This window comes from Delphinapterus leucas, chromosome 10, assembly GCF_059928025.1.
Source record: "Delphinapterus leucas isolate spDelLeu-1000000601 "Yukka" chromosome 10, BTC_Dleu_Yukka2, whole genome shotgun sequence".
NCBI lineage: Eukaryota > Metazoa > Chordata > Mammalia > Artiodactyla > Monodontidae > Delphinapterus > Delphinapterus leucas.
This window is the reverse complement of record NC_143138.1, coordinates 8,651,944-8,675,636: the sequence shown is the minus strand read 5'-3', so window position 1 is coordinate 8,675,636 and position 23,693 is coordinate 8,651,944. Positions and strand designations below refer to the sequence as shown.

The following is a 23,693-nucleotide window of genomic DNA, read 5'->3' as shown; positions in this document are numbered from 1 at the left end:
GTAGAACGGAAGGCAATGGCAGCCCTGGAGACATCTCTGTATTAACCTCCTCCCAGAGCCCAGGGGCTCCAAGGTCCAGGTCTAAAAATACTATGAACAGGAGGTTGAAACCCAAAGATGCAGGAGACTGGACAAGGAACACAAGAGTCAGCCTAGAAGGAAGAAGGAGCAATCGGGGACACAAGGAGCAAGCTCCTCTCTGCTCACCACACATTCTCGTCCCTAAAACCAGGGATGCTGGTGCTCACATCTTAATACCTCTCCTTGATCTTTGACACAAATTTACCACATCTTTTTCTCAAAATATTCTCTTCCTTTACCTCCAGACTCTCTGACACTCCTTGTCAACTACCTTTGCAAGATGTTCTTTTTTTGTCCATCACTTAAATCAGGGATTTTCAACTGGGATTGCTTTTGCTCTCCAGGGAACGCATGGCAATACCTGGAGACAGTTTTGATTGTCACAACTGTGGGTGGGTAGGTGCTCCTGGCTTCTAGTGAGTAGAAGCCAAGGATGATGCCACACATCCTACAAGGCAGAGGCAGCCCTCCACAACAAAGAATTATCTATTCTTCAACATCAGTCGTTCAGAGACTGAGAAATCCTGCCTTTCACAGTGTTTACTTCTAGATCCTTTATTATTCTTCTCACTCACACACTCCCTTTGGGTCATCTCATCTACTACCACTAAAAAAAGTTCTGCACTCTGCTCCCGTATCTCTCTCTCCAGCTAGATTTCTCTTCTGAGCACCAAACTTGTGTATCTACTATCTTACAGAACTTCTTCTTTGATATCCTACAGATGCCCTTTTGTTTTCATTTTGTTTTGCTTTTTGATTCTCAGTGAGAAAAATAATTGTTCATAATTGAAAAAGTAGTCTGTGATCATAGCTACCTGCTTTTATTAAAAGGGAATTAAAATTGACTTTTATTTTGAAAGAACAAAACACAGCTTAGTGACTGCCTATGAGATATTAAGACAGTTTGGGATGCCACAAAAGCTGATGAGGAGAAGCCCTTGAGTCTCTTAGGTGGGAAGGACTTTTATGAAGTGCGTGAAGGAGAAGCAGGTCTTTGCAGTAAATGAGAACTTGTTCTCTTTGGTTGTGGACTTCAAGGGCTCAACCCAGTGCTGCCTACTGCTGTCTAACACTTTCAGAGCCTCCACTACATAATGCTTTAGAACTAGCCCAGGCGCAGTGTGAAACCTGTAGGGTTACAGTAAATGTAAGTTGAAATTCATTAATATTTTTTTGAGTTCCAAGACCATATCTTATGGACCTCTTAATTGCCTGGAGTGCTGAAAGATTACTGATTTTCATAAGATATTTGATGGATAGCAAATGAGGGCATTTCCCAAGCAAACTTTTCTTTTACCTCTAGGCGCCACTCCCATCCATCTCCTCCCTCTACTGGGAAGACCCCACCACCACCACCAAAACCCCACAGTGAGCTCATGTGCCCCTCATGCAGACAAACCCTAAATCAACCAAGTACACACATCTGGGAAAATCACCAGTGGGCAACTGCTATTCTTGCAGAACAGCTGGTGAGTCCTTCTAGGAATACCCTGATGGGTCAGCAAGGGAAAGCCAGAGGCAGGAAGGAGAAAGTGTGGAAACTGGTCCGTCATGGGATCCGTCACATGGAGAATCTGGAACTCTGCCCTGGTGCTTGTGCTTACAGGGTACTTTCCTGATTCACTGCTTTATCTCCCAGGGAAACCAGCTGCCTACATATTGAGTCCTTTATTGACATGGAGACAAGACAGCTGAGAGGAGCGGAAGGTGCCCTGAGAGGTGGTGGCTCTAAAGCAAGAGCAGATTCCTATGCTTCTGAAACTTTCTCTTTCTTGAAAAGAACAGTCTCCTTTCTCCAACTCAGAGCAGCTTCCTAGAGAGCTGCCCATCTGTCTATGTCTTAAAAACAAGTCTCCATGTGTGCTCTGTGGAGCCAGGCACAGAAGCACGGAGGAAGCGTGGATTACAGATTGATATAGAGGAGGGGGTACAGAGAAGATACCGAACAAAACCTGGGGAGTTTGTTTACACCTGGCCCAATCTCAGAATGGAGGGCCACAGGCCAGTGTGTCCCAAAGAACAGCCTTTGCTGGATAAAAGTTTCCTGACTTCTTCCAGGGCTGCCAACTCCTGCAGGGCTGCAGGGATGGTGACACCCCTTTATTGAGTCTATAGTTTAGTTGCTGTAATGTTGGCACCCAGAGATTGTTCCCAGGAGTCACATTTTCTCACAGGTTTCCCCGTGACCCACAACACCCATTTTCAGGATTTGGGGTGCCATCTATAGCCATGACAAAGGGTATAGGTGACTAGCCTGAAGTGGGATTGACTCTGTGGCCCTGCTAACCACGGGCACAGCCCGACATGTGGCTGTCAAGCCAGGTGAGTCTGGCCTGCAGCTGTTGTCTTCTCACTCTGGGACACTGATTATCTTCCCAGGCTATGCAGAGGAACCCTTTTCCTCTTCTGCCCCACTCCACTGTTTCACTGATTCATTCATTAATGACACAGACAGTAAGTGGCCAGAGAGGTTAAGCACCGTTCTAAGCACTGGAGATGAAATGGTGACAGCCCTAGCCTCGAGTTGCTTCCATCTGTGGAAGGTTTGGCCGGTGCTGGGTGAACACAATAATGTGACGCTGGGATGGGGACGAGCAAAGGGAGATCCCGCCGTGCCAAGGAAGGGCACCTGCCGGAGGTCCAGATTCTGCCCTGGAGGCAGGGATATCTACCTTGAGCCCTGTAAGGTGAGAAGAAGGTGGAGGGGGCTGAGGAAGGGGAAACATAAGTGTGTGTAATGTACCAGTGGTGGGAAAGGGAACTGTGGGTGGAGGACAGCGTAATCAGGGGCTGAGGGCTGGGTGAAGGCCACAGGATGCGGAGCAGGGCATGGAAATGAAGATGGGACAGGTAACCAGATCACCAGGGGCTTTGCAGGCCATATTAAGGGCTTAATTCTATAATACTTTGTAACACGTAGGTTTGAATGAAGAAGATGGGTCGAAAAGTAGTTATTAATCAGAGAGTGGAGGGGAGTCCTGAAAAAAATAGGAGGTGAAAGCTTTGACCTCAAATTGTTTATAATCTAACTGAGAACAGAAGAAAAAGTACACGAAATTGACAGTGTAAAAGTGAAAACTGAACGTAATTAAGCACAGAAGAGTCTAATGCAAACCAAAAGAGCTGCAGGAAGGACAGGGGAGAGTCAGCATCTAATGCAAAGGCAGGATGTGACACGGGTGTGCCATGCATGTGACACGGGCCCCAGAGGTTGCAGAAAGCGCTGGGTGCTCAGCTCCTAGAGGCAGGATGGTATTCTTGGTGAGGCTTCTGATCTGCAGTGAGAGGGCGTCAACATTACCACTGACTCTCTGAATTCCTGCAAGCTTTTATATCTCCGTGTCATCAACAGTGTATAATACCTACACTCTAGGCTCTAAACACAGAATAAAATACTGGCTGTTTTATGACGCACAATTAGAGTAAAAACAAACAGAAACTCTCGTGGGGGGAAATGTTATTTCTGGAGTCCCTCTACTGCTCTGATCAGCAGAAGCCTACATAATCGTACAAGGTTATCTCCTTACTGGCAGAATCCCCTTCAAAATATGCTTTATTATTTTGCCTTCAAATTTTATCAGATATTATCATTTTATGGAACTTAGATCTCTGAAATGTTTTGCTATGGGCACACTGGTGAGAGCACTGCCTACTATTACTGAGTGTTCCCTAAATGAGATGCAACAGTGAAAATTTCTTTGAGGCCTACTTACTAGCGGAAAAACTTAATTTCCCCTTAAAAAAAAAAAAACAAAAAAACCAGGAACTGTATACATTCCATCTCTCTCTTTTCCCTTTGGCTGTCTGGAAAGAAATTGCTAAAATTAAATCTCGACAGCAGCAACCCAGCAAGCCTCTGGTTGGCATGTTTCTGTCTCAGTGTTCCCCTGGGTCCTGACGTTCTTTTACGTCTCCTCGTGTTAACGTGTGCGCTCTTGGTTGGAAGGCATCTCAAAAGTGTGTGGGTCTGACTGGGAGAGAAGAATTAAAGAAGAGAGTTAGGTGTATGAAAAGAGGGAGGAGTTCTAGGGAAGGAAACAGAAGGAAACACAGGAATAATGAGGAGACTGGATTGAGTGGAAGGGGTGGAGCCTGTGGAGATATTGTGGACAATGGGAGAGAGATAAGATTAGAGGAGTAGACAGTGGACTGAGGCAACAGGGAGCCACAGAAGGTTTTGGGGGGAGTAGTAACATGAAACGTGTTTGAAGAAGGTTGGTCTAATTGCAATGTTGGGTATGGACCAAAATAGAAGAAAGCTAGGGAGGTGATGCTGGGGAAGATAAAAGAGTAGACAGCTACGGGAAGCATCTGAGGAGGAAAGTGAATCAGGTTTGGATTGAGGAGGAAAGAAATGAGCCACTGATTACAGCTGGTGTCTAGGGTGTCATTATTGCTGGAGAGAGTTAAATCAGAGGAAGGGGTTTGGTGCTTTGGAGGGGCAGGGACAGAGAGGAGAAGAATGGGAAGAGGCAGATATATTCCTGACTGCAGGCTCTCAAGAGCCCAGATCTTTCTTTTGTCTTACCCTTAACTGAATAGAATCTAAATCACTTCTTCACCAGGCTGGACACCGTCAAAGCCGACTAGCTTCCTAGAAGAATGCTGCTTTGAAATGTTGGCTCAACTACATATTAACCCAAAGGACAATAGTGTAGCAAGTAAAAAATCACATAGAAAGTTCAGAGATTCAGAAAGTTATCATTTAACCATAAAAGATTCAGAAAGTTATCATTTAACCACCTGTTCGTTTCACATACAAGTTCATAAATAATGGCATGCTTTTCTTCCTCAGCCCAATGGAGCATTCGCTTCTCTTTCCAGGTCAGTAAGACGATTCATATTTCTCCCAACATTTTATTATGAACATTTTCAAACATAAAGCACAGTTGGAAGAATTTTACAGTGAACACCTGTATTGCCTGCCACTTAGGTTCTGCTATTAATAGTTTACTGTATTTGCTTTATCACAAATCTATGCATCTACCCATCCAACAACTCATCTTATTTGTGGTGCATATCAGAGTAAGTTGCAAACATGACTACTCTTCTGCAATAAATAAAACTATTGGTTTTTGACTTCTGTCCTCTGAATTTTTACCTGACTGGGCTGTGTCAGCCCACCTAGGTAGACGGGAGATCAAAGAGAAGTCTTTGGCTCTTTCTATGGGTGCTTTATCCTCCCAATCCCTCATCCCCAGGCGCTGACTCTTTAATTACAGTGATGCTTAGTCTGTGCACTTAAGTTCCTAGAAAGTAGAAAAGGAAGTTTTTACAAATCCAGTTATCCTCTAAACTCTAGTATTTGAGATGGAAAAGACTCCTGCAGGTAGCGCAGGTGGAAGAGTGAAAAAAAAAGTCCCCTAGACATGTAAGCAATATAACCTGTGTCTACATATCCAGATTACCATATATTGGATTGACTTAAAGCAAAACCGCACCTTTAGTAACATAGCGGGGGGCACAGAGAATACAGATGGTCTCTGCTTTTGGATACAAAATATTCCCAGAAAGACCATCACCGCTGTCCCAAACTGTAAGAGTTAGAGGCAGAAACTGCAGTGGGGGAAGTTGGTGAGGAGTGAGGTAAAGTTTTTTAGCTGGTAAATGGATATTATCAAAACCAGAGATTGCCTTACTAGGATTTACAAAACAACTATTACTGCATCTTTTTACTGTGTGTAGTTTTCAAGCTTAAGGAATGTGATCCGCCATTGTAATAACAAGCCTGGGTACAATGGGGTTGTTTTGCCTCCATTTTCATGTCTGTTGTTGTATTTATGTTTAAGTTTTAATTGATGTTTTGACCATGTGTTTGCCCCGAGGAGGTTTTGTGAAGGCCTTCATTTTTAAATAAATTTTTAAAATGATATATTTAATGTACAGTAAGCAAATATATCCTCCTTAATGTACCCAGAAGTAAACTCTTGTCTGTGCACTAAAACTTCATGTTAAAATATCTACCCAGTAGCACCATAAACGAACCAAAGACGTTATCTTAGAGACTTGAGAGAAGGAAACTCAGCTTGGGAAGAGCCAGTGTAAGGAATGAATTCTCAGATCCAGGCGTTGCCTGAACAGAAGAAGGAAGAAGACTGAAGCAGCTGTGAAGTGGGCAATACTACATAAGCTCCTGATTAGGGAACAGCACGTGAAGGAGAAAGCCTTGCAATGACCAGCCCGAGAAGGCAAAAGCTGACCTATTTATATCGCTCCACTCCACATAAGAGCTGGTGCAATAAGGAAATGAATCAGAGGAGAGAGGCAGAGAACTTATTTTAAAGTGTTATCGTCTGATTTTTACAATGTGGAGGCTCTCTGAATTTCTTTCACTGAAGACAATTAAGTGCTCTTGCACCTCCAAGGATCTTAGAGATAAGAGTGTGGCCATCCTCGCCTTCTGGAGTCAGTCTCTGGAGGCTGCACAGCAAGGATGGAAGACTGTCGGCTCCGTGGGTTACCTGAGTGATGGAGGCTTGCCTCTTTCTCAAGAGTCAGGCAAATGCATCTCATTTTAATTTGAGCCTCAGACACAGGGAAGCTGTTTAGAGCAGCTACTTATCTACTGGCATGAGGCTAGTAAAAATAAGTGCTCATTACTTTCTATGTTGCCACTCATATAACCTTATAGGAATTCTCTATGGGCTGGTAAATTGTAGTACTTATCTACAAGGCTGTTTTGCAACCAAGGAATCTACAGGGCAACTATTATACTAACACTTAAATCAATCTTTCATGCTTATAGTTCTGTCTCCAAGATATTCCGATGGAAGTAGGCATCACACAAAGGACAGGAGGAAAGGTGTAATTTAGTAGAAAAGGATGAAAAAAGAACAACACTTTTCCTTTTAACCAATGCTTTTGGAATGAGGTATTTAAAGAAAAATCTACCAAAATGATGGCTCAGTTAACAAGGAAAGATAGCTTCCTTCCATCCCCTCTGTTTACACATACTATTGTTTCAGCCCATGATGTTTTGTTTACTTTGGAAGGAAATAGTTTACCCCCTCTGAGATAATTAATTTTTGTCAGCTTCACTGTTTATAAGGGGAACTGAAAAACTGTTAACTGAAATACAGAATGAGTCACTGTTTTCAGTAATTTTTGGCAGCATTCTAATTTGTGTCAATCCCAGCCTAATTATTAGAATTTTTGGAAGCAGAAAGCATATTTGATTTTTCTCTTACTAAATTTTTCCTCCTCTTTTGAAAAGTATGTGCTGCCTGACAAAGGTTATATAATTTATACCAACGTGAGGTGAAATACCAGTAGGTTTGAAATACCAGGGGGTTACTGTGTCATGCTTGGCTCTTCACAGTAGCTCAACATTTAGAAAGCTCACAGAATACAATCTTCCTCCTTTCCTCATTCATACCCCCAGCCCTGGCCAAAACAATGTGATTCTTTTACAGACCTTTTAGCTGGTATTAAGCCATAGTATATGGCCCATCACTAATGACATCACTGAAGTAAACTTCCCAGAAGCCATCAGGGAGAATTCATTTGGAAACGCAACTGAATGTCACTTGCAAAGGGCAGGCTCCTAGAAGAGGTGACCAGTCATGCATTCCTGAGTTATTTGTTATAAAAGCATTAATCACTGCGAACTCATTTGCTCCTAATGCAAACGCGCTACACTATTCCACAGGAATTCTGTTCCAAATGATCATTAATGTAGAGAACGGAAGCTGCTGTGAGCAGGGATAATAGAGTATGTCAGGTCAATGGCCAGTATAATGGGGCTGTTAGTGGTTCCTGACAGAAGTCGGACCTTCCTGATAGAGCGACGGTGGGCAGAAAGGCAGGCAACTGTACTGGGTAGACAGCCCCATCCCTGGCCTCCTGAAGTGGCCTCTGGATTAAAGGGGCATCAGTGTCTATCACAGGGTATTGCTAGGGCTCTGAGGTGGCCACCACTGGGAGCATAGGCACGAGCTGTGCGCGGGAGAGGGACCCATGGGACGGCCACGGGGATGGCCCTGCTCCCACACTCCAGCCGCTTGCAGGCCACAGGCAAGGGTGCAAACAGACACCTGCTGCTGTGGACACCCCAGCCACTTGCCTCACCCCACTCCACACTGGGCCACCCATGAGGGGAAGGATGAGAGTCAAGAACAACAGTGATCATCACAGCTAATGCTCACTGGACTCTCCTGGGCTGAGCACTAAGCCCTTTACACGCACTAATCCCAATCCTCAGGGCAGTACCTCTGTGACATGCGTACTATTTACCGTCACGTTTTACAACCGAGGAGGCTGAAGTTCAGACACCTCGAGTAACTAGTCCAGGGTCAGAGTCAAAAATACGTGCCCTTAAACACCATGCTCCTTTACTGGAGGGAGAGACAGAGAAACTGGAGATTTTGGTCCCTAAGATTAGGCCAAAGAAAGATGCAGGATATGACAGTGGGCCTGGAAGTCTTTCCATTGTGTGGTCAACCAGTCAGTATATTCAGGACCAACCTTGCAGAAAGTCTGTAAAAGCTGTGGTTTGTCCACAATGCTCTTCCTCCAAGATTTGCTTCTAAAATGTGGGTACCCAGGGCCTTCAAGAAGCCTGACTGCTCTGTGCCACTGAACTGCAGGCTCCCTCTGCCCAGTACTGCCCTATATTTAAGACCCGTGCTTCCTCATCCCACCCCTGCTCCATTAAAACTTGTCGCATTTCTTGTCATCAGAGGGTTCTGATCTCCTGACTGGACCCAAGCTAGCACAGGTAGAGCAAGAAGAAGCTACCACCTCCTGTGGATGCCTCTGAGCACCAGACTGGTATGACTGACAGCAAAGGCCAGCCGGAGTCAGTACCCAGGGTTCCAGCAGCACAGCTGGGCATGGGAGCATGGTGACATGGGCACTGTGACATTCCTAAGCCCCAGCCCCTATTGTAATTGAGGTGCTGGCACAGCTGTCTCGGGGCTCAAGAATGGGACTGGGAGGGAGCTTGCAAGTGGAAGCTACGGATGCAAGAGGCTTCCAAGAGCTAAGGAAACTGGGGAGCAGGGATGAAAGAGGAATGATGTAAACGTAAAAAGTATAAAATACTAACACTATGAGATGTTACCAATAAGCACAGAGTGTGGCAGAGGAACTTAATAAATGTGTTTAAGAAATGAAAGGACATTGCAAAGAGACTCAAGTCACCTTTCCCAGATCAGTTCCCATAACCAAGAGAGGAGTGGGACTCAGAAGTCTTCACACCCAAAAACACCACTATTCCTTGATTATGTCATTTGAAAAAATCTAGTGTTAAGAGTCTGAAAGATGTGAGAAAACAGATGGTTATAAAGAAGGAGGTGAAGCAGGGAAGGAAGTGGGGGAGAACACCGAGGTTTCAGAGGGAGACTCTCACACCCCCTACAGCACCCATCACCTGTCGACAGGACAGTTCCACAGTGCCAAGTGCACTGCTAAATGTGTTCTCGGCCTCTCCCCGCACCGAGCTTACCAATACGCACCGTAAGTGTTAGACTACATGGCACAGCATATAAATGCAGCAGAACTGAGTGAGAGAAATTAGCAAGAGGAAAATACAGAGACAGCATCATGGAAGATTGTACTGGCTGTGAACACCATGGACCATATGAATACAGGGAGAAAAGACACACTCCATACAGTCGAAGCATGAACAGAAGTGTGAAGGGGGAGCAAACATGCCAAGTGCAAAGAATGAAGGAGACAGCCTTGTTCTATGAAGGAGTGTGTGTGTGTGTGTGTGTGTGTGTGTGTGAGTGTGTGAGTGTGTGTTTGTTAGGAAGGGGGTGATAGCATATTATAAAGAGCCTTGGTAGCCAGACAAAGGAGTCTGGATCAATATGGTAGGCAGTAAGGACCTGCTGTAGGTCCTTGGCATCCAAGGAGTACGATCCAAGCCAAGTTTTGGAAAGTTTCATCTGGTATTTGTGTAAGAAGGTAGACTGGAGGGGAAGAGAGAATTAGGGGTGCTGGAGGCAGCCAGGGCACCTTGGATTGATGATTTGTCGTCTTTTCTCCTGCAGCACACATCTATATTGCCCTTCTCTCTGGCTGAAGTCATCCTCAGGCCACACTGCTATCCACTGAAGAAGAAAGGACTCGCCTTGTTGGCTGTTGCTAGCCTTGCTTATGTCAGCAGGTAAGAGTTGCAGAGAGAAAATCAACTTAGACTTGTCATTCCAGACTCTGAGGAATATTCCAGAAGAAGCGCACTGTTCTATAAGAGTGCCTTTATCTTGGGTTAACAGGGATTTTGCCATCTTTAAATTTCAGGAAAAAAGGAATCTTAGTGTTTCCTTTTGATACTCATGGAAACATCAAATGCCCAAGAATACACAGGTATGCGTGCACACACACAGCAAGTCATGAGTTCCCCCTCCCTCTCATGAAGAATTAATCGTTGTAAAGCTACACATGTTACTTTCCCTAGGAAAACATTAATCTTTGGTTTCATTTGTAATTAACATGTTTGAATGGCTCAATGATCTAAGGCATCTAAATATATTCCATCTAAAAGGGCACTTGACAAGTTGATCAGGCAAGGTTTGGTCCATTCCTGTTGCCTGTATTATTATGGGCTTAGTTGCATCAACATCTGGCACTGGAGCCCTGAAAGGGCATTTGGGCAATTGCCCAGGGGCCTGTAGAACAGCCTAACTGGAGGCATGAGAGAGAATTTAAGTAGCTGGCCTAGATTTCATCATTCAACCACCTGGTGACACTAATTCTCAGGAATTCTGCCCAACGTCTATAATCAAGGGAAAGTGCTTGGCCTTCCACCTAGCAACTGGAGAACCCCCCTTTCTACTCTACAGCCTTCTCCCCCACAGCCGTGCTCTTGCTCTACTGGGCGGGGCATGCCAAGCATAATACCCGCAGTTGGAAGCAAATCATGATGTTCCTACTCTAGCCTAGCCTCACATAAGCTTTTCACATCTGCCAATCCGGATAATCCCCCACTCCCTATGTGAGGGGTAGTTTCACTCAGGGCAGTGCTCTGTAGGAGACAGAAGCCAGGTAAAGAACGCATTCCAAAGGACTGGTCTCCAGCAGTGCCTGCTTCATGAACTTCAGCAGCCTTTGTCTTAGAGCCAGTAACCTTTGTGCCCAGAACTCAGGTGACGGTTCCTCCCTAGCCTTTCCTTCCCTTTTGCAATGTATGTTCCTCCCACCCTTCTGCACCCTTCTTTCCCCGAGTGCCTAAAGTCGTTCGTGTTTCACCTGTCTTAAAAGAAAGCACTTGTTCAGTAAATCCACCCCAAGACTCAATTGATTTACACTGTTCACTAGCCTGGGGCCTTTGCATTTTAACAAAGGACACTTTTAGAGAATAAGGCATAAATTGGGGACCTACTGGTAGTTGAGGTCTGGAGCACTGTGTTGAGAAGGATTCTGAGGCCCTACCAAAAGAGCTGTGCTATCATTTAGCAATATCTGCCTATAGCATGTGAATGGAGAGTGGTGGGACATGCGCCATGTATATTCCAAGTCTGGCTTAACCCAAAGGAATAAATCCCTAAAGACAGAATATCTAGGACCTGGGGTCGGGTAAGATATACACAAAAGATATATTTTTTTCTCTTGTATGTGTTGAGGAGAAGCAGGGTGGTAGCTGGTTGATTATGCACATGAATTTCCATACTCTGTTTATTTGGTGGACTTTGATTTATACTTTCTTGCCAAATATAACTTTCAGAGTTCATATATGAGATAGCACTTTTGGTCTATTAATTTTCTTCTACCTAAGGACTTGGAAGTTGATCATCAATCTTCATATCTACCCTTGCTCTTTTCCTCCTCAGAAACCAAGAAGGTAACAGAGCACCTAAGGTGACTGGTATTGGGGGAAAATCGTGGCACCCATAAGGATGAAAAGTAGTGGTCGAGAGGGTCTGGCTCATTGGTGCCTGGGCGTGAGCTCTGACAATGCAGGGGACTGGGGTGCTGGAGAAAGGAGGTGCAGCAAGATGGTCAGGAGTGAACACATCACACGTCCAGTCGATTATTCCTCAGTGCCAGGCACTGTGCTAAGGTATGAGGATATAGAGATGTACAAGACACCATGCTGCCTTTAGGGACTGCCTGGGAGAGAGGAAAGTACAGAAACAATGGGAAGACAGGGTGGTGAGACTCTAACGGGGATAAGCGCAGGGTGCTGGGCGATGTGGAGGACTGGCTTCTTAAAGGAAGTGGTGTCTAATCTGAGATGCAAAGAATAAGTAGAAATAAGTCAAAAGAGATATGGAAAAGGCTTTCAGGCAGAGGGAATAGCATCTGTGAAAGGCTGGAGGAGCTGAGGGCGTGGCTGAACTGTAGGACGGGGAGAAGTTAGTGAATTTGGACTTTGAAAATGAGGGCTTTTCTATGCAAAAGTTATAAGCAGAGAAGTGAAATAACATGGCTTATGTAAGAAAGATGATTAGAAAGATGATGCTGGCTGAAGTACGGAAATTAAAGAGGAGTCAGACAGGGAGATCAGTTGGTGGCATTTGTGGTAACTCAAGAGAGTTGATGTTGGCCCACAGATGACAATATCAATCAATCTGCAAATAGAGTCAGAGAGGGTGGGTGGTGGAAGGTGACTCAGAGATCATCCAGCTTCGGAGACCTGAAGCCCCACTGGGCTAAATGACGTGTCCGAGGTCGCGTGGCTGGGGAAAATGAAAGCTGAGACTTAACTCAAGGACTTCTATTTCCAAATCCAGTTCTCTTTTCCGTGTATTCAGATGGTCAGGTATTTGTTCAGCTCCCTGTTTGTGTAAAACACACTCTGCTAAATGCTGAAGGGGTGAGAACGCAAAAAAGCTTTACCATGATCTCTACAGTCTAAATGCTTTCACGATGTTGCTCCTTCCAGTGCTGTGCTCTGAGTGTATGTTACAGTGATGTAATGGGGCAAATGAAGGGAAGGGATGGAGACCTACCACTAGCAGGAATGTGAGACTGGGTAGACCCTGGCAGGGAGCTGAAGTGGTTTGGGATTTGGACTTTCTTATCACTAGTGAAGTACAGAGTCAGCGTTCTGTCCAGTAGGGCCTCATGTTTGCTGGAGTGAAGCAAATACACCTGTGCGCAGGCGTTTTATGCTGCCCTATTGATTGAAGCTTCCCTCCCTGTCCGTTGCCTAATTAGGGGAGCTCAGACTCCTTGCTGCCAGCTGCCTCCACCCTTACACAATACTCTGGGGGCACATGCACCTTCATGGCCACGGATGGTCAGCAACAAGTTCCACAAGCTGTGGATGTCCATGGAGATATTTTAGGGAAGCGGCTATAGGTCAGCTGTTAGGCGTGCCAGTTTGGATGCTCAAATGGGGAAACAGCATAGCAGGAATGAGGTAAAGAATACAGTCCCGGGCCACAGAGAGCGTGAGAAACAAACAGGAGTCAAAAAAACGGCAATAACCCTGAGCTGGAGAAGTACTTCACTGCTGGAACCATGTTACAGTGACCTAAAAATATCCACCAAGACCATGGGGACTGCCTCATATGTGGCACTTGCTTTTTATTATTTTTCAGATTGCAAAATTGGAGGGCTGGCCCCTAAGCGGGAAAATAAAGCTTTGCAAAGTAGTAATAACTGTAAATCTTTCGTTTCCTTTGGAAAGCATTAGTCATCTATATATATGGTAGCTCACTTACTCCCCACTTCTCTCTCACCCCAAAACACATCGCCTAGCTCTTCCTAAGGAGCAGGAAAATAGAAACGTTCCTACTGCTGCCTCTTACTCATTCTTTTATTGAACAAATATTTCCCCTAACACAGGGCTGGTCCTGCTGGGAAAAGCAAAGTTATATAAGGCCAAGCCCCAGCCCGTAGGGGGTTTGTACCTCATAAGTGGAGATGAGCCATGCATACAAATTATAAGAACACGAGATGGGAAGGGATAAAATGTCATAACAAATACGAGGTGCCAAAGGGAACACAAGGAGGAAGCAGTTACATCTGACTGGGCAGCGTGGGAAGGACTTCATGAAACGTGTCACTGGATCTGGGCCCTGAAGGACTGGCTGGATTGGAGCAGCAAAAACTGGGAGAAAGCGAACACTACACAATCGCAAAGCCAAGGGGGCACACATCACGTTGAAGCAATGGTTAGCAATTCACTTTAGCTGGACCTACTGGTGAAAGAGACGAACAGGAAATCACCCTGAAACTGCCCACTCACAGAGTCCTGCAGGCAGCAGGCTAGAGGAGGCTGGACATGGTACAGACAATGTGAGATGTGTTTGCTGCTGTTGTTTGTCTGCCATGGAGGTAGGAGTGAGAATTCTTAATAACATGGCCAGAGAATTATGCTTTAAAATGACTATCTTGACAATAGAGCTTAAAATGGATTGAAGTGGCAAGACATGGGAAGCACAACAGAATAAAGCAACATACGAATAAAGGTTAGCCGGAATACTCTTAAGTCATCTAGTTCAATCACAATGGTTTATTCTTCATCCACGGATATTTCACAGTTCCAGTGTCATCCCATATCTGGATGCTTGGAACACCCTTCTGCAGGTGGTCCAGTCCTCCAGGACCTCCATCTCTAAAATATTCTAATAATCCAGTGAGTGCTCACACATGCCCATGTAGTACACAGTCCTGAGAATCACTCTCCCACACAGACTGTAAAGCCACAATACCCAGCCTCCTGGATCCAGCACCTCCACGGGGCTTGCTTTAAGGTTAGCACGCCTCCCCCGCTGCTGTCACTGCCAACAATGCCACTGCCCATTAGTCTCCTATGTTGATGCAAGTAGAACAATGCTACTGGCTATTGCAACAGCCCCAGCTGGCCTGCAGTGCACCACTGCCTTGCTCTTGGTAGACCAGAAGTCAGCTGATGCTGTATTTGTCTCTGCTAGTGTGTAAGGTATTGCATGCCAAGTGCAAGTATCATACAGATATACAGCTGTAACCCAGCCTGGGGAAAGATATTTTTAAAGTCACCTCTCAATAGCAGTTCCTATGGGGCAAGAGAGATGATTTCTTTCTTCTATTCTATGCTCACTCAGGTGAGGCCCCAGAGCAAAGCTGCCTGGACACCCCAAGTGTAATAACCCTCTAAATTCGTGCACCCGTTTACACATGCACACTTACACATACAGACATCTTACGCCCAGAAGCCATTAGAAACTGCCAGAGGGGCAGATGAAGCTGAGTTCCAGGACCAGCCACCTTGTTACACGTGGTACCAACAATCCTCTCCTACTACCGCTAGCGCACTATGTGAATTCACCCCCAGAGCCACTGTTACCCTTTCCTGAAATATGACCTTAGTCTGGGACCATCTAGATGGCACCATTGTTTTACAACCTAAAATCTTAGTGGGGATCGGAATCCCAGCCTCATTTTCCACAGAAGGACTCCCCAGCCCTCATGTAAATTAATATATGAAAATAAACATGAAGATGCCACACAACTTCCCCTATTATCAGCATCTGGGGTCCAGGCCGGCCAGCATGCAAACTGAAGAGGGGTGGAGGTGGAGGGCTAAGAATGGAAATGCTTGTCTACACTTTTCATCCTTCCTGCCCAAATCTCAGCTACCCAAAATGCCTGTTACACAAGTTAGAAATAAGAAGAGCCTGAAGAGGGATACAGCTGTACAATTAGGAATGAGGGACATACCTGAGACACACTGTTGGTGTAACAGAATAGGTTTTATGGATTAATTGGTGTGTAGTGGGCAAATGAAAAGGGAGCATCAAGGATAATTCTCAGAATTTTCAGCTGGTGGATTGGGAAGATGGTGATTCCATTAATGTGAGCATCCAATTAACTACAGTTTGCAAGGCTACTGGTTACACGTTCCAGTTTTCAGAGGCTGCAGTGTTCTTGGCGGGTCAGGCAGCTGAGACCTGTCTATAGAAGCCACAGCTAACAGCAGTTAAAAGGAACCATAGGTGCTGGTAGTGCCACCCAAACAGCCATTTATTTAAAACTAAAGAACCTGCCATGTTCCTAGCATTTGGGAAACAGATGCACATAATAGATAAAATCCCAGTCCTTACAGAGCTTCCAGAAGCTCTGGAGAAAGATAGTCAAATATGCAACAAGGGTAAACTCATGGTAGGGGAAGCACATAACAACCTAACCAAATGTGGGTTGTGGGAAGAATGGTCAGGAAATTTTTTCCGGAGAAATTAACTTTTATGCTGAAATTCAAAGCATGAGTAAGATTCAGCCAGGGACAGAGCAGGAAGTATGTCCTAGGAAGGGTAAAGGCAGAGGTGTTCCAAGCAGAGACAACAGCATGGGTGAAGACCAGAAGCTGCAGAGCTGGGTTCATTCAAGAAACAGAAAGGGTTAGACTGCAGATCTGAGACTGGAAGGGTGGATGGGTGGGCAGGGCAGGGCCAGGTAGGCCAGGGGAAGGAGCTAGGTATTTTCCTAAAGCAACGTGGATCCACTGGAAGCAGGGGAGCACCATGAACGATTTTTTTCTTTTAGAGAGATTATTGGGTTACTGCATTGTGGAAAGTGGATTGATGTGAGCAAGAAAGCCCAGTGAGCAGACAATTATAGAAACCTTTAGGAGATGAAGGAGCCTGGACTGAGATCATGAAATGAGTGCACTGCAGAAATTTTTTTTTTTTTTTTTTTGCTGTACGCAGGCCTCTCACTGTTGTGGCCTCTCCCGCTGCGGAGCACAGGCTCCGGACGCGCAGGCTCAGCGGCCATGGCTCACGGGCCCAGCCGCTCCGCGGCACGTGGGATCTTCCCGGACCAGGGCACGAACTCGTGTCCCCTGCGTCCACAGGCGGACTCTCAACCACTGCGCCACCAGGGAAGCCCCCACTGCAGAAGTATTTAAATATGATTCCATGGGATCATATACGGCAGCTAGGGAAGAGCTGACATTGACTGAGATGGAGGACAAGGACAGTTCAGCTGCACACGTGCTGAGTGCCTTTCCCTCTCTCCCTCCCCCACTCCCTTCCTTCTTTCCCCCCCTCCTTCCTTCTCCCTTTCCCTCTCTCTCTCTCTCTCCCCTTTTAACATATATTCCAGAAGCCGTAAAGAGGTGATAGCACCTGACCATGACTATCTCTGCACTCAGGCCTCTCTGCTGACTGCCCTTCATTAAATGACTGCAATCATGCCTCACGCTCTAATTGTATTTGCAGTAAGTTTCCCACTGTCAGTTAACACACCTATAACTTTCTTTGCACCTTCTCTGTGAAAGTGCAGACTTCATTAGCTTACTTCAGGAACTTTCCTTTACAAATCTTACGCTGGAGGAAACAAAACTGAAGTAAATAAACAGAAACTTTCCAGGCTTCCAGAGAAATGTCCTTATTTGTAGACTATCTTACATAAATGTGCATGGAAACTAGGAAGCCCTAATTTCAAGTATATAAAGAAAACAAAGTGAACTAATTAATGCAACCCGTTTGGAGCGTATTTAGATCTCCTCGCTGACCCCAAACTCCTGGCCTTACCTACTTGAGGATATTTACTTTCTGTCTCTTATACTTCCTCCGGCCTGTCATGAGAGACAGCCATGCAGGAAAGAAGTGCTGTGGATATCCTTCTAAAATGCATCCATGGATGCACATCTCACAGAATTCTAATATTAGTAACCATGATAACAATTATTACTTGTTTTCAGTCTAGTGCAGTTTTGAGTACATGAGAGTAGCATCTAGACAAGTCTGGGGCAGCAGAGTGATACCAGCAGGGCCAGGACTAGGGTCCAAGGGACAATAAATACTACACATGCAGAACCCTGAGACTGATGCCTCCTTAAATTTTCTTTTTTATTGTGGTAAAATACACGTAACATAAAATTTACAATTTTTAAGTATACAGTTTAGTGGCATTAAGGACATTAACACTGTTGTGTAGCCATCACCACTATCCTTCTCCAGAATGTTTTTCTTCCCAAACTCCCCATTTGCCCCTTCCCCCCAGCTCCATTCTACTTTGTCTCTATGAATCTGATGAGTCTAAGTACTTCATATAAGTGAAATCATACAGTATTTGTCCTTTTGTGACTGGCTTATTTTACCTAACATAATATCCTCAAGTTTCATTCAAGTTATAGCATATGTCAGGATTTCCTTCCTTTTTTTTTTTTTTTAATTTATTTTTGGCTGCGTTGGGTCTTCGTTGCCGTGCATGGGCTTTCTCTAGTTGCGGTGAGCGGGGGCTACTCTTCGTTGAGGTGTGCTGGCTTCTCTTGCTGCTGAGCACGGGCTCTAGGTGCGCAGGCTTCAGTAGTTGCAGCATGCGGACTCAGGAGTTGTGGCATGCAGGTCCTAGAGCACAGGCTCAGTAGTTGTGGTGCACAGGCTCAGTAGTTGTGGTGCACGGGCTTAGTTGCTCCGTGGCATGTGGGATCTTCCCGGACCAGGGCTCAAACCCATGTCCCCACCATTGGCAGGCGATTCTTAACCACTGCACCACCAGGGAAGTCCCAGGATTTCCTTCCTTTTAAAGGTTGCATAATATTCCATTGTGTGTATATAACTGTACCACATTTTATTTATCTGTTCGTCCTTAAATGGACACTTGGGTTGCTCTCATATTTTAACTACTGTGAATAATGCTGCTATGAACATGAGAGTACAAATATCTCTTTGAGTCTTTGCTTTTAATTCTTTGGAGTATGTACCCAGAAATGGAATTGCTGGACCATATGGTAATTCTAGGTTTAATTTTTTGAGGAACTGCTATACTGTTTCCCACAGCAGTTACACCATCTTACATTCCTACCAACAGTGCACAGGGGTTCCAAGTTCTCCACACCCTCTTCAACACTTGATATTCTCTGGGGGTTTTTTGATAGAAGATACCCTAATAGGTGTGAAGTGGTATCTCATTATAGTTTTGATTCACATTTCCCTAACGATTAGTGACACTAAGTATCTCTTCATGTGTTTGTTGGTCACTTGTATATCTTCTTCATAGAAATGTCTCTTCAAGTCTTGTGTCCATTTTTAATTGGATTGTTTATTTTTGTTGTTGAGCTCTAGGAGTTCTTTATATATTCTGGATAATAATCCCATATCAGATGCATGATTTGCAAATATTTTCCTCATTCTATAAGTTGCCTTTTTATTCTGTTGACGGTGTCCTTTGATGCACAGAGATGACTTCTTAAATTTTATGCCATAGGTGCCTCCCTTGCCTCACCCTAGTCCTGGCCCTGATGTTAGCCCCTCTCTTCCAACAAAGCACTTGACAAACTTAAAGTATCTGAAACAACCAAGATTGCACTTGGGTTCTGAAAGTTTCATTAAGCACAGAATTTCATTCTTCCATCTGAACTCCTTTGACAACCTGGGATATCCAAATATGAACGTTGTTTCTGAAGCATAACCTAGGCTATCCTAATTTTTACAAGAGATGAATAGCCTCAAAGAAAGATTGCTGAGGAGACACCCACTGTGTATTCCCTCAGAGGAGAGAAGCTTTTAAACTCTTGTAAAATGATTACAATCTGCCAGGCACTGTTCTATGTAATTTACATGTGCTAAATTAACTCCCTTAATCTTTACAATAGCCTTATAAGCTGTATGCTGTTTGCACCCCTACTTTATACATGAGGGTAGGGGGAGAGAAAAGTTGAATAAATTAGTGAAGGTAACACAGCTAGTAGGTAGCACAACTAGGATTCGAATCACAGAAGCCTGGTTCCATATTCCATACTCTTAACCGATTATAAACTGTAGCTGATACATCATCTTCCCCGTATTTAATTTTAAAAGTTATTTCAGACTTTGGCATCTTCCGGTGCAGTTTGTTTCCAGCAAACTGCATTTTTAGGCTTCACTTAGACATTGTGGCTCCTCTCCTAGCATTTCTTTTCCTTCTCTTGGCTGACAGAAATGATTTATATTCTATCCTCACATGAGAAAGATCTGAGCCTCCTGTAGATCCATCTATTCCTACTTAATGCTCTATCCTTGGCTATTTCCACGAGCTGAAATCTAGGCCCACAATTAAACCCCAGGTCTACTGTATTATAGTAATAATGCTCAATCTCTGCCTCTCCTACCCCAACAGGCTTGGAGAGCTAATGGAAAGCTACACTTAACTCTTAGGCACAGAAAAGCAAACCCCACTTGTCTGGCTGAGAGCGAGCAAATGGGCACCATCTTAGCAAGTTCAATGTCTCAGCGGGTCATATCTTTCAGGGAAAGAAATAATTCATGTTCTTATACATTTTGTTTGGTTAATGATGTGTTCAGTGTTCTCCCATATTCTTTTACCATCACTGAGTTTTAATGGATTAGGTAAAATAGCCAAGCCCAGCGCCTGAAACAGAGTGTCTCAATGAATCAGTGTATTTACCCAGAAAATACTCACTTCTGTAGGTTCGGGAAACACCTCGGCTGTTAAGTGTCCCCTGTGGCTTCTTTTCCTCTGCCTGGACTCCAGAACACCAGTGATCTTGAAGAGACTATGGCTTTTTTCCCCTGCTGTCCTAATCATTGTGATTTGTCATTTTCTGCAGGGTTCTATGGATCTACTCTGAGACGGGTACATGGGTGTATCCCGTGTTTGCCAAACTCAGCCCAGTGGGTCTAGCAGCCTTCTTCTCTCTCAGCTACATCTTTAGCGTCGGCATCTACCTATTTGGAGAGAAGCTCAACCACTGGAAATGGGGTCAGTTCATTTCTCTCTTACCTACAGAAGCACTTCTTCGTTATGCTCTTTTGACTCCTCCTGGAAACAGAAGGAGAAACCAGGAAAGCAGAAGGCAGTGATGTTTGATGCTTTTGTCCAAAGCAGGCAAAGGAAAAGCCTGGGGGAAGTTCATACTTTCTCAAAGGACCCCATCAAATTATCTCCCCTCCTCCTCCAAACAACACCTCATTTAGCTTTAAGGCCAAAAATCACCTTGTTTAGAGAGCTTAGGACCCAGAGAGCACGGGTATCACCAACCCCTGCATGAAAAAGCAGACTCAAGGTCTCTCCCTCCCTTAAGTGAGGACTTGAGGTTCACAAGTTATTAAATGCCAAGAATTCCTCTTTGAAAGAAATGGATCCAGATAACCCTCTCAGCTCTTCCACCCTCAGCAGTGCCTTCCCTGATGTGTTCCCATCCCTCTCTCATGAGGTTGCTTCTCAAAAAGTGTTCACCAGGTGGAATCACACCCTGTACTTGAGACTGAAATTCTCACTTGGGGTTTTAGGCAATGTGAATATGCCAGTAAGCTAAGCTTTCTAATTATAGGTAGGCAGAACCACGTCTCTTCTTCATAGAAAAAAAGCAATCTTAACTTAGTTGATTTCAAAGTGGAAGATTTTATTCTCTCCCTGCTTCTCCTACTGCCCTCACCTCCAGAATATTTTCTGTCAGAAAAGTAACCACAAAAAAGTCAGGTTGCAAAATATCCAGGATTTTTTTACCTATCCAAGGAGAAGTGCAGGAACTCCACTCTGATTTTGTATATAAGGAAGGCAAGAGTCACACACAGTCCCCCACATCACACACCCACATGCCATTCTGTTCTATTAAAATAGAAGTGGCATCTTCCACCCAATCTATGAACTGGTGTGAAGACATAAGCCTGTGTATGCAAAAAAAAACGACAGTTTCAGAAGGTTCAGTAAAAGAGTCTGTATTTCTGAGAGGAGACTGAGACCCTGGAGAAATAAGCATGCAACTTGGCTTTCTCACATATTTTCTGCTCTTGGAGAATTTAACTGGTTGAGAAAGCCTCAGAGGCAATATCCTCCTTGAAAGCAAACACTTAAAAAATGGAATACTAAAAATGACTCAAAAAATCAGGATTTCAAATCACAGGAAATTATCCAGAAAAAAATGTGTTGACATTTCAGATGTGCTGACATCTAATTCTAACTAGTTTTGGCTCCTTGAAGTTCTGGGTAGATTGTTGATGCCGTCCCCAAGTCTATATTAAAAAAAAAAAGAAAGAAAGAAAGAAAGCAAGACACTAATCCATTTAAAACTTGGCAGAAAGTGTGCAGAGAAAAAAAGTGATTACTCAGTGCTTAGAGAACAATAACTTTTAAAATCAATACTATTTTCAACACAAAGCTGTTTTTAATAAGCTTCATTGTTTAAGTGCTATATCCAATTTTCCACTACAGTTGGATCCCAATGAGCAAACAGGCTGGCATCAGCATGTGGACCCTCATTTGCATCATGCATATGTGAATGTTCATGTGAACGATGGACACTACCGTCAGTGGCTATGCGTCTCTCTCTTCTCTCTAGATTTTTAACACCTTAAGAATAGAATGGGTAAAAAGTTCTATATAGCATCAGAATAGGATCATAAATGTGTTAAATTCTGAACTGATCGTAATTATAGATGGTTAACTAAGAAATTAAAAAGAGAAATTAGATCATTTAAAATTCCAGTGGCAGTGAACACTTAAATCACCTAAAACCAAACAGAGCTATATATGTGAACACATTATCCCGTGTCCTACTCCGCTGAAAGCACTGTAAGGCTTCCCTCATCAGATGAAAATCCAAGCCCTTGGAATGGCACACTGTGACCCAGTCCCTGCCTTGACTCTTACTCTCCTTCTTCTAAACTTGTGCCCCAGCAGCACAGAACCGCTTGTTTTCCCTACACATTGATGTTTCTCACCTCCATGGGCTCTCTCACTTCCCCCAGTCTTTGCCTGTCTCACACCCACTCATTCATTTCAACTCACCTCTTCTAGGAAGCCTCCCCTGGTCTGCCCCGAGATTTGTTTTCACACTAGACCCTGAGTTTCTTAAGGGGTAGAAGTATGTCTTATCCATCTTTGAATCCCCCATTTTCATTAGCTTCCCCAATATTAAATGGATCAATCAACACAAATAGAGAATATTCAAGGCCTCTTCTCTCTAGGCATTAAATGGGACTTTGTGCAAAGTTGTTCTGGAGACAGTGGTCAAGGAGTGACTCTACTGGTTGGTTTTAAAGTGTTGGACAGGGAGTTTAGGAGCATAGGAGGGTATGATATGGTACACTGGTGAGAGAGTTGTCGAAAAAGAGATGAAAATTAGGGCAGGCAATACAAAAGAGGAGAAGGGCATCGGAACAAGAATCAAGAAAACTAGGGTGTGTCCTTCACCCGGCCACAAACCAACCATGTATCCTGTACTAATGGACTTCAACTCCTCGCTGATGAGACGACCTATAAGAAAGGCAATTGCACAGCTCAGTTTGCCTAGGACAGTCCTGGTTAATGCCTGCTGTGCCAGTGTGAACAGAATTTTACATTGTCTAGGCTTGGACAACACATTGTGCGGTCCCTCTATCTCTGAGTCCCTCTCTAAACCCTCTGTTCTGGATCTATGGAAACACGTAAGTGGCCACCTACTCTGTCCAGATTCAGGGCTAATTCTACTTTCTCACCTTTTCCCACAGCCTGAGCTTCCTTGGATGAGAGCAGAAATTCAAAGGAGTGCTTTAGTGATGCAGTGGGCGGCCGCGGTTGGGAGAAAAGTTCTGTGCCTGATCGCCTGGGTTCCTACCTTGGCCTTACCACTTATAGACCTGTTTCACTGGGCGAGGCACTCAATGTCTTCGTGTTCCAGTTTTCTCTTACACATCGTGGAGACAATATTAGTACCCTCCTCCTGGGATTCTGGAGGATCATAAATGACTTGGGAAGTGTCAACTGCCAAGTATAGAGTCTGGCACACAGAGTTAGTCACTACTGCTGTTAAT

The 23,693-nt window shown here is 44.4% G+C and overlaps 1 protein-coding gene across 7 annotated transcripts in view; it reads left to right on the top strand.

Moving 5' to 3' along the window:
- The window catches only part of ADTRP (androgen dependent TFPI regulating protein), an 89,139-nt gene that overhangs the window by 52,617 nt on the left and 12,829 nt on the right, over positions 1–23,693 (top strand). For all 7 annotated transcript variants that reach the window (XM_022586668.3, XM_089918326.1, XM_089918325.1 and 4 more), the window contains 2 exons: positions 10,077–10,192; positions 20,510–20,661. In XM_022586668.3, coding sequence (XP_022442376.2) covers positions 10,077–10,192; positions 20,510–20,661 — 268 coding nt within the window. The remainder of the gene's footprint in view (positions 1–10,076; positions 10,193–20,509; positions 20,662–23,693) is intronic.